Genomic DNA, 14,574 nt, shown 5'->3' on the forward strand with positions numbered 1-14,574 from the left:
TGCTGGAATTTATTAAGGGCAATGCATGTCAGAGAAACTGCCGGAACTATCATTTCTCTGACCAGAAGGCTGTTCAGGACTGTTATGAAGGAAGGTGAGAGTTTGGCAACTCATCTTCAAACGCTGAAATCTCTGTTTCTTCAACTACAGCAGAGAGGTAAGCGTTATGATGAGACTGACCAAACCTACATTATCCTTTTAAGTTTGCCTGAAAGCTGGTTGCCCATGATTAACAGCATGGAGAGTATGCGTCCCCAAGATCTGACCCTTGAGTATGTGGTTGGCAGATTGACCGAAGAAGCAGAAAGAAGGTCAGATAAACAGGCTGAACTCCAAGAGCGGAGGAGTTACAGTCAAGGGGGCCAGCAGCAGAATCTGCCAATGGAGCAACGCCAAGGTTTGGACTTGGCCATGGGGGTGAGGAGGTGCTATAGATGCAACCAACCCGGGCATCCTCAACGTCAATGCAGGGCAAGACTTCCAGGAGACGACATGGAGCAGAGACAGCAATCGACGCAGAAACATAAGCAGAAGGGGTTCTCTTCAGGGAAGAAGAACACACGTTCTGCTCAGTTTGTTTCTGCATTTTCTCGAGAGGAGAAGAAGATACCTCGAGGAACATGGTTGCTGGACTCTGGGAGCAGCAGGATTATCTGCAACCGTCAGGAGGACTTTAAGACCCTGGGGAAGCCAGCTGATGGAAAAGACTCAATCTATCTTGCTGATGGTCATAGAAGCAAGACTGATGGCCAGGGAACATGTTTCCTGCAGTGCTTGAACACTACTCTATCAGAGACTCTGTTTGTCAGCAGTTTGGACTATTGTTTGCTGTCTGTAAGCTGTTTGATTAATGCAGGATATAGTGTTAAGTTCATGCAGGATGGTTGTCTGATAAAGAATCGAACTCAGGTATGTGACCATGCAAAGATGGAGAATGGGTTATATGTAATGCAGGACAAGCCTGTTAAAGCAACTCAGGTGGTTCAGGAAAATTTACCAGTTCATAAGGGGTGTGTACATGAACTGCACAGAAAACTGGGTCACACCAATTTCCGTGTGCTTTCAGAAGGTGTGCAAGAACCTAAAAGTAAATAGCTGCAATTGTTTCCTAGATTGCAATGTATGTAAAATGCAATGTATGTAAAATGTAAAATGGCCAAATCTAAGAGGAAGCCTGTGGCTTCTAAAAGTGGCAGGGGGTTGGACACGATGGCCCTTGTTGTCTCTTCCAACTCTATTATTCTATGATTCTATGATCTAAAGAGGTTTTAGAACTTGTCCATTGTGACGTGATAGGCCCTTTTCCACAAAAGACTGAAGGGGGCGCCAGATATGCTTTTCTGGTAATAGATGATAAATCATGTTTTCAGTTGGTTGTTTTTGTTAAAGCAGAAATCTGAGTGTTTCCCTCATTCAGAGAATGGGTTGCCCAAGCTGAAAAGCTCTTCGCTCGCCCTGTTGTGCAGTTGCAAACAGATAGGGGCGAAGAATTTCTGAACAAACAATTTGGGGCAAGGCTGCGACATAGGGGATCATTCATCGCTTGACCTAACTCTTATAGCCCTGCTGAAAATGGTCTGTGTGAAAGGCGTGGGGCTGTGATACAGTCAGTAAAGGACTGCCTGCTAGTGGATGCAGGATTGGGTCACAACCATAGGCTGTGGGGCGAGGCTCTCCTGACAGCAAACTTTTTGATTAATAGAACCTGGTCTAGCTCTATAAAAGATATTCCTTATCGTGTGTTGTTTGGGAAAGAACCAGAGTGCTCCATAACTGGGGTGCTTGGGCATATGTAAATATTCCCAAAGCTCAGCGCCAGAAAGGGGGCGCAAGAGCGTGCAAACTGTGCTTTGTGGGATATCAGTCCTATGGCAAAGGGTGGCGTTTCAATTTACGCCCAGGACGCGTGGTTCTGTCACGAAGTGCAGACTTCGCTGACCAGGACAGATGGACTGCGATCCATGCCAACCCAGATTGCCTACTGCCCCTGCAAGTAAGAAAAGAGGCTTCTTCTCAGCCATTGGCAGGATGAGGAGGAGGCACAGATTTCCCCAAAAGATGTGGCAATAGATAATACTTCTTCTCTAGAAGAAGAGGAAGAAAAGCCAGAGATAAGGGGGGAAGAAGAAGTAGTTGTGCCTAGGCGCTCCCAGCGTTCAAACAAGGGCGTACCTCCTCAGCGTTTGACCCTAGGAGGAGTGAGCGTATGTAATGTGAGTTGTGTGGAACCACAAAGTTATAATGAAGTCTTAGACTTACCCCCTGGGGAACGCACTTTGTGGGAACAAGCTATGAAAGAAGAAATGGACTCTTTTAAACGTAACAAAGTGTTTGAGGTTATAATGCCGCCACCTGGTGGCAGAGTAGTGTCATGCAAGTGGGTTTACAAAAGGAAAACCCTTGCATCTGGGGAACCACGTTTTCGAGCCAGATTAGTAGCCAGAGGGTTCACTCAGATTAAAGGGGAGAGTTATGATGAAGTGTTTTCTCCCACTGTAAAGAGTGAAACTTTTCGTTTAATGCTTTCCATTGCTGCTGTAAGACAACCAGCAGTGCACCATTTTGATGTTGGTGCTGCATATCTGCATGCAAATTTAGACCATGAAGTGTTAATGAGACAACCCCCTGGGTTTGAAGAGGAGAATGGTGCAGTCTGGCGTTTGAAAAAGGCTGTTTACGGTCTCCAACAAAGTGGAAGGTGTTGGAACCAGTGTTTAAATGAAGCCCTTGTAAAAACTGGTTTTAAAAGGAGTGTGGCTGATCCATGCCTGTACCCCAAGGGGACAGGCAACAAATATCTAATGCTCTTAGTCTTTGTTGATGATTTGCTTGTAGCAGGGAGTTCCACAGATGAGATCCAGAACCTCACAAGTCAACTGGAAAAGAGGTTTAAGCTTAAAGCCTTGGGGCCTGTAAGCAATTACTTGGGAGTAGAAGTAAGGCAGGAAGCTGATGGAAGCTTCCTATTGAACCAGAAAGAGAAAATTCTTCATTTGATAGAGCAGTTTGGCATGGAAGACTGCAAGCCAGTTCAAACGCCCATGACACCAGATTTCCCAAAGACAGTGTGTGATGATGAATTGGATCAGCCTGAGTTGTATCACTCAAAAATAGGATCACTGTTGTATTTAAGCCAGTGGTCAAGGCCAGACATTGCATGTGCTGCAAATGTTCTGAGTCAACGTGTATCTAAACCCAGTACTGCTGATTGGTGTGCTTTGAAAAGGCTTATCAGATATCTAAAAGGGACATTAAATGTATGTTTGAAGATATCTAGTACACAAGACGAAAAGCTAGAAGTATTTGTTGATGCGGACTGGGGAAGCTGTGTAGCTACCAGAAAATCTACAAGTGGAATGGTTATGATGTTTGCCAATTCCCTAATTGGATGGAGGTCAAAGAAACAAGGATTTGTTGCGACCTCATCATGTGAGGCAGAATATGGGAGCCTGTCGCTAGAATGCAATGAAATCATGTGCTTTGTACAGATACTAAAAGATCTAGATTGTAAAGTAGATTTGCCAATCGTGTATTGCTTTAGCGGGCTCAGAAATAATGAAATCTGCATCAAAACATATTGCTATCCGTCATGTGAATGTGAGAGATTGTGCACAGAATGGGGTGATCAAACTGGAGTATTGTCAATCACAAGATAATATTGCTGATATGTTTACCAAGCCTTTGCCAGCAACATGCCATAATGAATTGATGACAAAACTAGGTTTATGTATATAATGTATGTATGCATTGTTTCTGTTGGGGTTTTTCACATTTAAGAAACAGAAGGGTGTCACGGCTAAAATGGCCGCTGTTTCTTTAATGCGAATAAAGCTGAGTCAGCATGACTCAGCGGTCTGCACCAAGTTGTATATATAAGTGAGAAATGTTAGTTTGTTGCTGAGGCTGGTGTTTGGGTTGGTTAGTGCTGGTGTGTATAGTTATCCAGTCGTGTTTTGCACAAAGACTTTTAAGAATAAAACTCTGCAAGGATATTCTCGTGGACTCTTTTTGTGCCGACAAGGAGACTGAAGAAACAAAGGGAGGTCAGAACCCTTTCCTTCTTTTTTTGCTTTTTACAAACACTGACAAGGACGCACTTTTTCTCCTCCAAAAATGAAGGGGAAATGTGTGTGTGCGTCCTATGGGGCGAATGCAGGCTTTCGCTGAAGCCTGGAGAGCGAGAAGGGTCGCTCTCGCTCTCCAGGCTTCACGCAGATCTCCACAAGCCGTAGGAGCCCGCGCTGGGCTCCCACGGCTTGCGGAGAGTAGCCTGTATGCTGAAGCCTGGGCATATCCCCGCTATAACACACAAGTTCTAATTAAATCCTAGTATTTACTATACCTAAACAATGAGCACCACAGACTAATAATAATGAAGGGAGATGGGAAGGGTCACTCACAAATATTTTCTGTACCTTGTACCTAAGAAGGAATTTTAGTTGCAATATTATCTGCACATAGTGAATTCCTGCACCAGACTTACTTCTGCAAATTGTGGTTAGGCTCTTAGCAGAACCCACAGTTGCTTGCTAAATTTGATTTTGCAGGCAAGAGGCCGTTTCCTGCCTTGTGCTTCCTGTTTTCAGCTCTGCAGGCTGAGACCTGCTTCCTGCCTCGTGCTAGCTATTTTAGCAAAGAGACACGTACAAGCGAAAAGGGGAGGGGAGTGCTTAGCTAGCAGAAAGACACGTATACAAGAAGTGGGAAGGGGGGTTTAGATCATGCAGGGGACGGGAGGGGGCTTAGCTGACCATATATCCTTGTACCAAATAAGGAAATAAGCTGAACATTTGCCAGCTGATTGGAGAAGGTATGGGAGGTAGGTGGGTGCTTTTAGATATAAGAATGCTTGCTGGACACAGGAATTTTACAGCCAGTTATTTACAGGAACTATCCTGCTGACTGTCTCTGCGCACAGATTGTCTCTGTGCACAGATTTCAATAAACTTTTTCTCCAAAGAAGATTTTGCTTTCCTGGTACTTTTGTTCCCTCCAAGGTCCGGGGATGGCGTGGCTGATGGATCCCTAGGTAAATAAGGCTTCAATAATAGTAATAAAAATAATAATTGATTATTTATACCCTGCCCATCTGGCTGAGTTTCCCCAGCCACTCTGGGCGGCTCCCAATCGAGTGTTAAAAACAGTAAAGCATTAAATATTAACAACTTCCCTAAACAGGGCTGCCTTCAGATGTCTTTTAGAAATAAGATAGCTGCTTATTTCCTTGACATCTGATGAAAGGGCATTCCACAGGGCAAGCGCCACTACCCAGAAGGCCCTCTGTCTGGTCCCCTGTAACCTCACTTCTCGCAGGGAGGGAACCGCCAAAAGGCCCTTGGAGCTGGACCTCAGTGTCCGGGCAGAACAATTGGGGTGGAGACGCTCCTTCAGGTATACAGGACTGAGGCCGTTTAGGGCTTGAAAGGTCAGCACCAACACTTTGAATTGTGCCCGGAAATGTACTCAAATATTCCTCTGCAGTAAAGGAGGCAAATGGAAGCCTTCCCATTGTCTTTGTGCTTACAAATACTGTCTTAAGGAGGGATGAACAGGGTGAGCCTGTGACCTGGATTCAGGAACTAAAGTATTTACCATCACAAAAGAATGCCCAGGCTGCCCAGGTAATGCAGTTAGTGACCATTAACAGGTATCCTTGGGGACAGGTTTTCTGCTGTAGACCGCCTCCTGTGATCTATTCCTGCTGGAGACAGTCTCCTTCTGTATATTTGGGGGGGTGGTCTTGGGCGGGCAATTTCAAAAGACTATATAAGGCCTTGCACACCTCCCTCCTGGCTGTGGTGAGGGGGGGGGGACACTGTTGCAACAGGGTAATAAAGATCAGGCTTACTAGCCACTTTGCTTCCCATATACTCTGGTTGGCCTCTGTTATTTTCTCCTACCTATATGGAACCCACTTAAGGACTATATGGGCTCTTGGATACCCCATAAGGGGAAAGAGCAGGCTTTTTCTTAGAACAAAGGTCGTAAGAATATGTTTGGTTGGCACGCTTATTTATGGCAGGATAAAACTAAAACACACAAGAGCTCTATGAATCAGGTTATTCAGAAAATCCTTTTTACAGTATGGGATAAATATAATAATCTGCTGGAAAGAAAAACACCTCTTTGGCTTCCACCCACAAAAGCAACAGCTTTTTAAAAAATGCAATACGGAAGAAGCAAAGGGCAACTTACAGAGATCTTTTGGACTTTTCGGAAGAAGAAATAAAACTGAATAAACAGGATGAGGTGGGAGGTGTGGTAGTGGATTGGTTTCAATACCATCAAATCATCTTGTTTGGACAAGATAAAGGGAGAGGTTTTTGGACTGAAAGTTCACAGTTTGAAAGAGATATTATTGCGAGGAAAGAGAAAGTGTTTCCTAAATTTCAGGTAGAAAATCGTCCAATCTGAAGAAGTGTGCATGCACACGAAAGCTTATCCCCTGAACAAACTTTAGTTCGTCTCTTAGGTACTGCTGAACAATTAAAAAAAAAAACATTCCAAAATGTATGAGATACTATTAGAATGGGAAACAAAATAAAACTGGTAAAATCTGCAATGATACACTGGGCCAGAAATTTAGGTCATAATTAGAGCTGGGCTTGATGTTAATGTGCTAACTGTTTCCTAATATTTGAGCTGACATTATATCGCAAATCCAATGTGTATAAGGACTAGGAAATATCTGATTTTCAATATCGTGATAACTCGTCAGCTAACAGTTGCAATGTTCTCACCAGCTAAACCTCACAATATGACCTGCTAAACGTTGCCATGTTATCAGCAGCTAAAGATTGCAATCAGGGTAGATACAATCAATGATTTTTTAAAAAAGTAATTTTTTTTATTTAAATCAGATTTTTTAAATCAGATTTTTTTTTAAAAAAAAATGCTTTTAGAGGAAAAAATCTATCTAAAGATAGTTTTATATTTAATTACATTATAGTCCAAAGGCTATTCATCAGGAAATAAGGATTTGTTTTTAATTATCTAGCATGAGGCTTTATATGCAATATTTAATTTTTTTGGTAAATGAATTCCATTAATCCATTCACAATGTCATGCTCTTCCAGAGGTTTCTGTAAGATTATTTGGGGAAGTTTTTCTAATGAGAAGATATTGTCACAGATGCTTGTTTTTGCCATTCTCAAAAGTGTGAATTTCTGTATCTGCAGAGATAACATGCCTTTTCTTCACAGGAAAAATGTTATAAAATAAACATACAGAGTTGACGGAAAACCTTAATCCCATTGTTCCTTTGCAGATTTATATACACAGAATTAAGCCCTTAAATTCTAAGTTCCAAGTGGTTCAATGAACAGATGGTTTGCAGTGTAAGAGATCTGCACAAGTAGCTAAGTGTGAAGCAGTAAAAACGAAAGTGCAGCCTTGTGAGCAGAATACTCCACACATCTTGGGGTCTTTGTGTAATAATTGTGCAAGTCAGACTTGAGGCAAGCGCTGAAGGCTCTTCAGGGCTGGCAACCTCTTCCCAATCCCACTGGGTTCCAACATCCGCACTAACACTTAACTGTACAGAATAGGTACCTGAATGCAGAAGCCAATCCAAAGGGGTGGCTGGTAGTGGAGGTGGTGAAATCCACAAGTTCTGAGTTTTTCATGTGCGCTAAAACTCAGCCTGCTTGGTTGTTGTTTTTTATTTATTTATTTATTTTACCTATAATTTCCGTTTTCCAGTTTTGTGCCAACATAATTCTTGCGGCTGTAGTGGCATAAAGGAATAGTATCTTATCTTCTTTTTTGATTTCTTTATCCAACATTCCTAGCAGAACGGAAATTATACCCCGTATAAATGATTGGCAGGTTAAAATGATAAATTACGCCGAACTTGCTAGACTAACAGGTAGAATAAGAGACCAAGATGAACAGAAATTTCATGGAAATTGGAATAAATATTGGAAGTATATTGGAAATAATTTGTAGAGGGCGCTAGCGGGGCCGGAACAACTCTAACAGTGAGCGGCTAATATTTAAGATTAAAAATAAATTACGTGACTGTAGAACTTATGACACTTACCAAAAGGGTGGAGGGGAGTCCAAGGCTAGGTAGAGCCTAAAATATTGTGATATTTTGATTCTTTCTTTTTTTATATATAATTTGGGGAGAGGATATAAGAACCTATGTAAATGAACTCTATGTATATATATATATATATATTTGCTTTCGTAGATTTTCACGGGTACAGGAATGTAGGTTTTGGTGTTCTCGGGTGTCTTCCCGTGTAAAAGTTGGGGTGTCTAGGCGACGTTTCGACGAGGTCTCACTCGTCATCTTCAGGCTGGTGCTTTCGGCTTCTTGTTACTGGAACAGAGCAGGATCTCAGTGTTTGAGTTCCTATAAATACTGTTGAGGGGGTGTGGTGTATAGCCTCCAATGTTCTGGGCAGAGAGGAAGTTCCTCGGCTAGTGTGCCTTTTCTTCTTTTGTTCCTTAATTACTTGAGAGATATCTTGAGTGATTTCTTGAGTGATATCCTGAGTACCACTTAGGTGGGTCATTAGGTGTGGATTAGTTGTTAAAGTCTTTGTGTCTTGACTGTTGTCCAAATATAGACAGTAAACTTATTAAACCTCAGAATGATTTCATAATTAACTGTCTATGTATTTCTAATAGTGTAACCAAATCAGAAATTTTTGATTTAAATAGAATCATACTGACTAGTGATTTACCGTAAATTGTGATTGAAATCAATTTGACTTATATCAAATCCACCCTGATTGCAATCTACCACAATGTCTGAAATAAGGCTGGAACTATACAGAGGCGAACCGGACAATGTCCTGGCAGCTGCTACTACTACTTAGGGGTCTGAAACGGATAAATGAAAATATCATCAATCCTCACACACTCAGTTTCATCAGCAGGGAAGCCAAGATGCATCCCAGCAGGACTTTTGGGTTTGGGCTAGGCTACCAAATGGTGGAATTCAGGACAATCCAAAGTATGGAGATGAATCCTAGTGAATACAGTAGTGTCATCAGGGAAGGGGGGGAGAAGGGGAATAAGATGTGATGGAAGGGGAGGGGTCTCTGTTGAGGCTCCTCTCCCTTCCTTTAACCCTTCCATGGACTCCCTCTCTCCGTTTCCCAAAAGGCACCCAGCCAGGCGCCCCATGACCCCAGGGATTCCTGGGGACAAACTGGTAAAATCAGCAATGGTACACTGGGTCAGAAATATAGGTCATGATTAGAGTTGGGTGATATATTGGTATATTGCCCAAGACTGGCTTGAAGTTTGCATCGTGATAATGGTTTCCTAATACTGAGCTGGCAATATGTTACAAATCACAATGTGTGCAAGAGCTAGGCAACACCTGCTTTTCAACATTGCGATAACTTACCAGCTAAACGCAGTAATGTTAGTAGCAGCTAAACCTCACAATATCACCTGCTAAATATTGCAGGGCTATTAGCAGATAAAGATCGTAATGTTATCATTACCAAAACTCACAATATCACTTGTGGTTTATTACCAGCTAAACCTCCAATATCACCTGCTAAACGTTGCCATGTTATCAGCAGCTAAACATTTAAATCGGCCACAAGGTCTGAAATAGGGGTGGAACTGTACAGAGGATAGCAGCACAATGTCCTTGCAATTGCTGCTACTTAGGGGTCTAAAATGGATAAATGACAATATTATCAATCATCATCCCAGCAGGACTTTTGGGTTTGCGCTAGGCTACCAAATGGTGGAATTCAGGACAATCCAAAGTATGGAGATGAGTCCTAGTGAATACATATAACCTGGTAGTGTCATCAGGGAAGGGGGGAGAAGGGGGGTCAGGGGTGCTGGAAGGGGAGGAGTCTCTGTCGAGGCTCCTCCCCTTCCATTAACACTTCCATGGACTCCCTCTCTCCGTTTCCCCAGCCAGGCGCCCCACGACCCCAGGGAGAATGGGGGGCCTCAGCCCCAGCCCTGCTTGGGGTCCTCTTTCCCGCCCAGGCGTCCCGGGGGGGCAGGGCAGCTGAGCATCTCTCGGCCCCCCAGGAAAGAGAAAGGGGAGTCTGGCGGTGCTGCTGCTGCCCAGGAGATCTTGCCAGGTGTAGATCCCTGCAGGTGTTGGGTCCCCCCTTCCCCCCTGGGTCGGGGCCTGGATCGGGGCCCCTGTCGACGGGCCCCAGGGAGGGCGCTTTCCTTACGGGGGGTCTCTTTGTCCTCCCCTCTTATCCCCCCTCTATTTCCCCCCCCTCCTCTCCCTCCTTACCTCTTGGTCCTCCGCCTCCCTGGCTCCAGATTAGTCCGCTTTCCTTGTCTGCAATAGAAAGGGGGGCGGCGGCGGGGGGGGGCTCTTCAGCGACGCCCCTCCTCCTTTTCCGGTCTGGAAACTTCCGGCGCATTTCGCGGCGACACTTCCGGTTCCTTTTGAGACGCGCGCATCCCTAGAGCTACGAATTTAGAGCAGCCCCTCCCTGTGTCCGGAGGGGAAGGAGAGGGGACGGCGCTGCCTCTGGCCTCCTGCTCTGGGGGCTCCATGGGGACCTGGCCCCCCTCCTTCCTCCTCCCCACAGCAGGGGGGCGAGATGGCTGCGGGGGGGGCATCATATTTGGGGGTGACCTGGGTTTGCGGGGAGAGAAGGACGTGATTTTCAATCTGCAAACAGGGAGGCTGGGAGGGAAGAGGATGAATGAGAAGGAGGGAAGGGCTGCCCCTCCCCCTGTGGGTCAGGAGAGTGGGGGAGGGGCGGACCCAGGGAAGCCAGGGGGGTCCCTCCCCCCCCGCCCAGGTTTGCCTCGCAAGGTCCTCTGTGAAGCCCAGAGATGGACCCAGCCTCTGGGGGTGGGAAGAGACATGGGGCTGCCTGCTGAGAGAGAAGGGGCGCTTCCTTTCCTCTCCCCCCTCCTCCCCACAGGCCCTCCTGCGCCCAGAGACCCCCTTGGCCCGGCTGCCCCCTCGCCAGGCAGGGAGAGGGTGGGGTCCCCTTCCGCCATGAGAGGAATGCAATGGGGTTGTGAGGGGGGGAGACCCCTTTCTGCTCCCCTCACAAGAGGGTCCCCGTTGTGTCTCTGAGGGACAAGAGAGGAGGCGCCCCTCCCCCCGCTGCTTCTTTCCCTCAGCGACTCTGAGGGCAACGACTTTTCCCGCCTTTTCCCAACTTCCCGCCCTTCGAAATCTGAGCCTCTCCTCAGTTTCAGGCGCCAAGGAGGCAGATTCCCCGGGGTCCCTCATTTATTAGTGGATTTCTTCTCATTCGCCCTGATTTCTGCTCATATATCTTGCTTTTGGAGCTTCTCTCTGCTTCTTTAGTAAGAAGGCTGTATAAACCCCCCCTCACCACTGCCTGAATCCCTTACAGTATGTAAAAGTCTGATTTCTTCCCATTTGCTGTGTATAATTCTTCCACCAGGACTGTTCTTCCTTCCTGCCAATGTCACTTCCAAACTAATATTTCTTCCCTCACTGTCCTTAAATAGCTGCTTGGGGTCTAGTTTGGGGCCTGCATAAAGAACCTCCTCTCTTTTTTCCTTTTAGCTGTAGGTACAAGTTCACGGCCAAAAGCCTTATTGATACACAATTTTCCATCTGATGCCTGCTTACTCGGAAGTAAGTCCTACTCTGCTCCCATGTGCGGAACCAGCAGTTCAGGCAGTTCTGCTAGCAGGAGGCCAAAGGACCCGGAGTGGTTTGCAACCAGGGTGGTTTACAAAGGCTGCCCTTTTTGATACGTTTCCATTTATTCTTTTGCGTGGGGACTGGCCAGATTGAAACCCCCCACCCCCTCACGATTCAAAAGAAAGACTAGGAAAAGATTTCAAAGGCAGAATTTCCAAAAGATGGCACTTTGTCCTGAATTTAAGACAAGTCAGTCGAAAAATCATGGGCTTTTTTGGTGTTTATTTGGGGCCTTGTCTAAAAAAAAAAGCTCTACAGTTTTGGGGTTGTCCTGGTTTTTACTTTTATAGCTCAGTCGGTAGAGCATAAGACTCTGAATCTATGAGTTGGGAGTTTGAGCCCCACGTTGGGCAAAATACCTTAATTCCAGGGGGCTGGGCTAGATGACCCTCGTGGTCCCTTCCAACTCTGCAATTCTAGGATTCTACCATGTGTAGAGGACGCAGGTGGCGCTGTGGGTTAAAGCCTCAGTGCCTAGGACTTGCCGATCGAAAGGTCGGCGGTTCGAATCCCTGCGGCGGGGTGCGCTCCCGCTGCTCGGTCCCAGCGCCTGCCAACCTAGCAGTTCGAAAGCACCTCCGGGTGCAAGTAGATAAATAGGGACCGCTTACTGGCGGGAAGGTAAACGGCGTTTCCGTGTGCGGCTCTGGCTCGCCAGAGCAGCGATGTCACGCTGGCCACGTGACCCGGAAGTGTCTCCGGACAGCGCTGGCCCCTGGCCTCTTAAGTGAGATGGGCGCACAACCCCAGAGTCTGTCAAGACTGGCCCGTACGGGCAGGGGTACCTTTACCTTTACTATGGTGTGAACACATTTGGAGTACTGTGCACAGTTCATTATCTGGGACCTTTCAGTTTGGAGAGAAGACGAGGAAGGGAATGCCAGGGAATGCCCCTTTTATTTCTCCTGGCATCAAATATATCTATACACATTATATCTGACATAATGTATCTATAAATCAAAAGAATAGATGAGGGTTTCAAGATTACCTTCGGCATATAAGTAGGTGCTTTCAATCTTTCTGTGTCTTCATGGTTCCACTATTGCAATTATAACAATGGAAGTTATGCTGCTGTTCCTCTAATATTAATCTAATTCTGCTTCCAAAGCAACACCACCAGTCTCAGCTCCACTTTGAGCAACTCTCCATTCCCAGCCCAGATACAAACATTTCCAGCTCCCTCCACCAAACACCAAAACCAGCTCACTCTCACTCCATCCTCATTCAGAAGCAACACTACAGATTCACATTAAATATTATATTCTACTTACTATTGTGAAATGTTACCTTCATTACTTTAAATAAACGTCTAGACAACATTACATGCAAACAAAAGCTCACATACGCTGCATGCGTTTTGATTTCCTGTTATTGATGTGAACGAAAGTATATAAACTTATATAAGGACACTTATGAGAAGAAGTGGAAGGAAATAAAAAAAGTATTAGAGACTTGGGGAAAATTGAATTTGTCTCTGTGGGGGAGAATATCCACAGTTAAAATGATGGTATTGTCAAAGATGATTTTTATGTTCCAAACAATACCTATAATTAGAGGCGGAAAGTGTTTTAAGGATTGGCAGAAAGACCTTGCCAAGTTTATTTGGCAAGGGAAAAAACCACACATAAAATTTAAGCTACTAACAAAGTTGCAGGAAAAAGGAGGCTTCGCGGTCCCTGAGCTTAAACTGTACTTTGAGGCAGCGTGCTGGACATGGATTAAGGACTGGATATTAATTAAAAACACGGGAAGTCCTAGATCTGGAGGGATGGGATATTGTGTACGGGTGGCATGGCTACATAGGCTATAACAAGGTTAAATCTCACAAAGGATTTTTAAATCATATTGTGAGAAGGGCATTATATGAAGTATGGGAGAGGAGTAAAAAATCAGTAGTAACCAAAACACCATGGTGGCTGTCACCAATGGAATCTATGTCGGTCCACAGGCTGAATATGAACAGTGATTGGCTAACATACAGTGGTGCCCCGCAAGACGAATGCCTCGCAAGACAGAAAACCCGCTAGACGAAAGGGTTTTCCGTTTTGGAGGCGCTTCGCAAAACGAATTTCCCTATGGGCTTGCTTCGCAAGACGAAATGTCTTGCGAGTTCCTGCGGGTTTCCCCCCTTCCCCCCCTTTGCCTAAGCCGCTAAGCTGCTTATCAGCTGATCCGCTAAAAGCCGCTAAACCGCTAATAGCGCTAATCCGCTAAGCTGTCAATGGGCTTGCTTCGCAAGACGAAAAAACCGCTATACGAAGAGCCTCACGGAACGGATTAATTTCATCTTGCGAGGCACCACTGTATAAGGATTTAGTACAGGAAACAAGTAGTGATCTGAAAATAAAGGACCTAGGCGAATTGAAACAGAAGGGAATAACTTGGCTGGACTATTATCAATTAAAAGCCACCCTTGAAAAGGATAAAAGAACCAAAGGATTTGACAAAAAAATATCCTATCTAGAGAAGGATATTTTATATAATAATCAAAAGACACTTTCTAAAATGTACAAACTACTTTTGAATTGGGAAAGAAAGGAGGAAGATATCAAAGAAATTACAGAAAAATGGGAGAGGGACCTGGGACATACGATCAAACCCAATATTGGGAACCAATTATGGACTAAAAATATAAAATTTACGGCTTGTCTCCTTATAAGGGAAAGTCTTATGAAAATGTACTATAGGTGGTACCTGACCCCTGTAAAACTTGCAAAAATAAATAAATAATAATAAGCGTTGGTGATGTAAGGAGCAGATACTTGGAACATGATTTATGAAGAGATAAAGAGATTGATAAAAACTACATTTAGCAAGAAACCGGAAGAATTTTTACTAGGAATGGTTTCAGATAATATTCCCAAAAACAAAACTAGGCTATTTATGTATGCAACGTCAGCAGCAAGGGTTATAGTGGCAAAACACTGGAAAGATAA

At 44.7% G+C, this 14,574-nt stretch overlaps 2 protein-coding genes across 6 annotated transcripts in view; both read right to left on the reverse strand.

Moving 5' to 3' along the window:
- Nucleotides 1–14,574, reverse strand: part of LOC309364892 (uncharacterized protein) — an 86,784-nt gene that overhangs the window by 58,040 nt on the left and 14,170 nt on the right. The window contains exon 1 of one of the 2 annotated variants that reach the window (XM_081902872.1): nucleotides 10,232–10,379. The exons of the other annotated variant lie outside the window; for it this stretch is intronic. Within the exon in view, the coding sequence (XP_081758998.1) occupies nucleotides 10,232–10,364 (133 nt within the window). The 5' untranslated portion in view covers nucleotides 10,365–10,379. Of the gene's footprint in view, nucleotides 1–10,231; nucleotides 10,380–14,574 lie in introns of those variants that run through there. 2 annotated transcript variants of the gene reach the window in all.
- LOC309364772 (uncharacterized protein) overlaps nucleotides 1–14,574 on the reverse strand; it is a 45,821-nt gene that overhangs the window by 18,318 nt on the left and 12,929 nt on the right. For 2 of the 4 annotated variants that reach the window (XM_081902666.1, XM_081902665.1), the window contains exon 1: nucleotides 6,196–7,575. The exons of the other annotated variants lie outside the window; for them this stretch is intronic. The gene's annotated coding sequence lies outside the window, so the exon portion shown is untranslated. Of the gene's footprint in view, nucleotides 1–6,195; nucleotides 7,576–14,574 lie in introns of those variants that run through there. 4 annotated transcript variants of the gene reach the window in all.

This window comes from Podarcis melisellensis, assembly GCF_964234715.1.
Source record: "Podarcis melisellensis genome assembly, chromosome: 2".
In the NCBI taxonomy this organism is placed as follows: Eukaryota; Metazoa; Chordata; class Lepidosauria; order Squamata; family Lacertidae; genus Podarcis; species Podarcis melisellensis.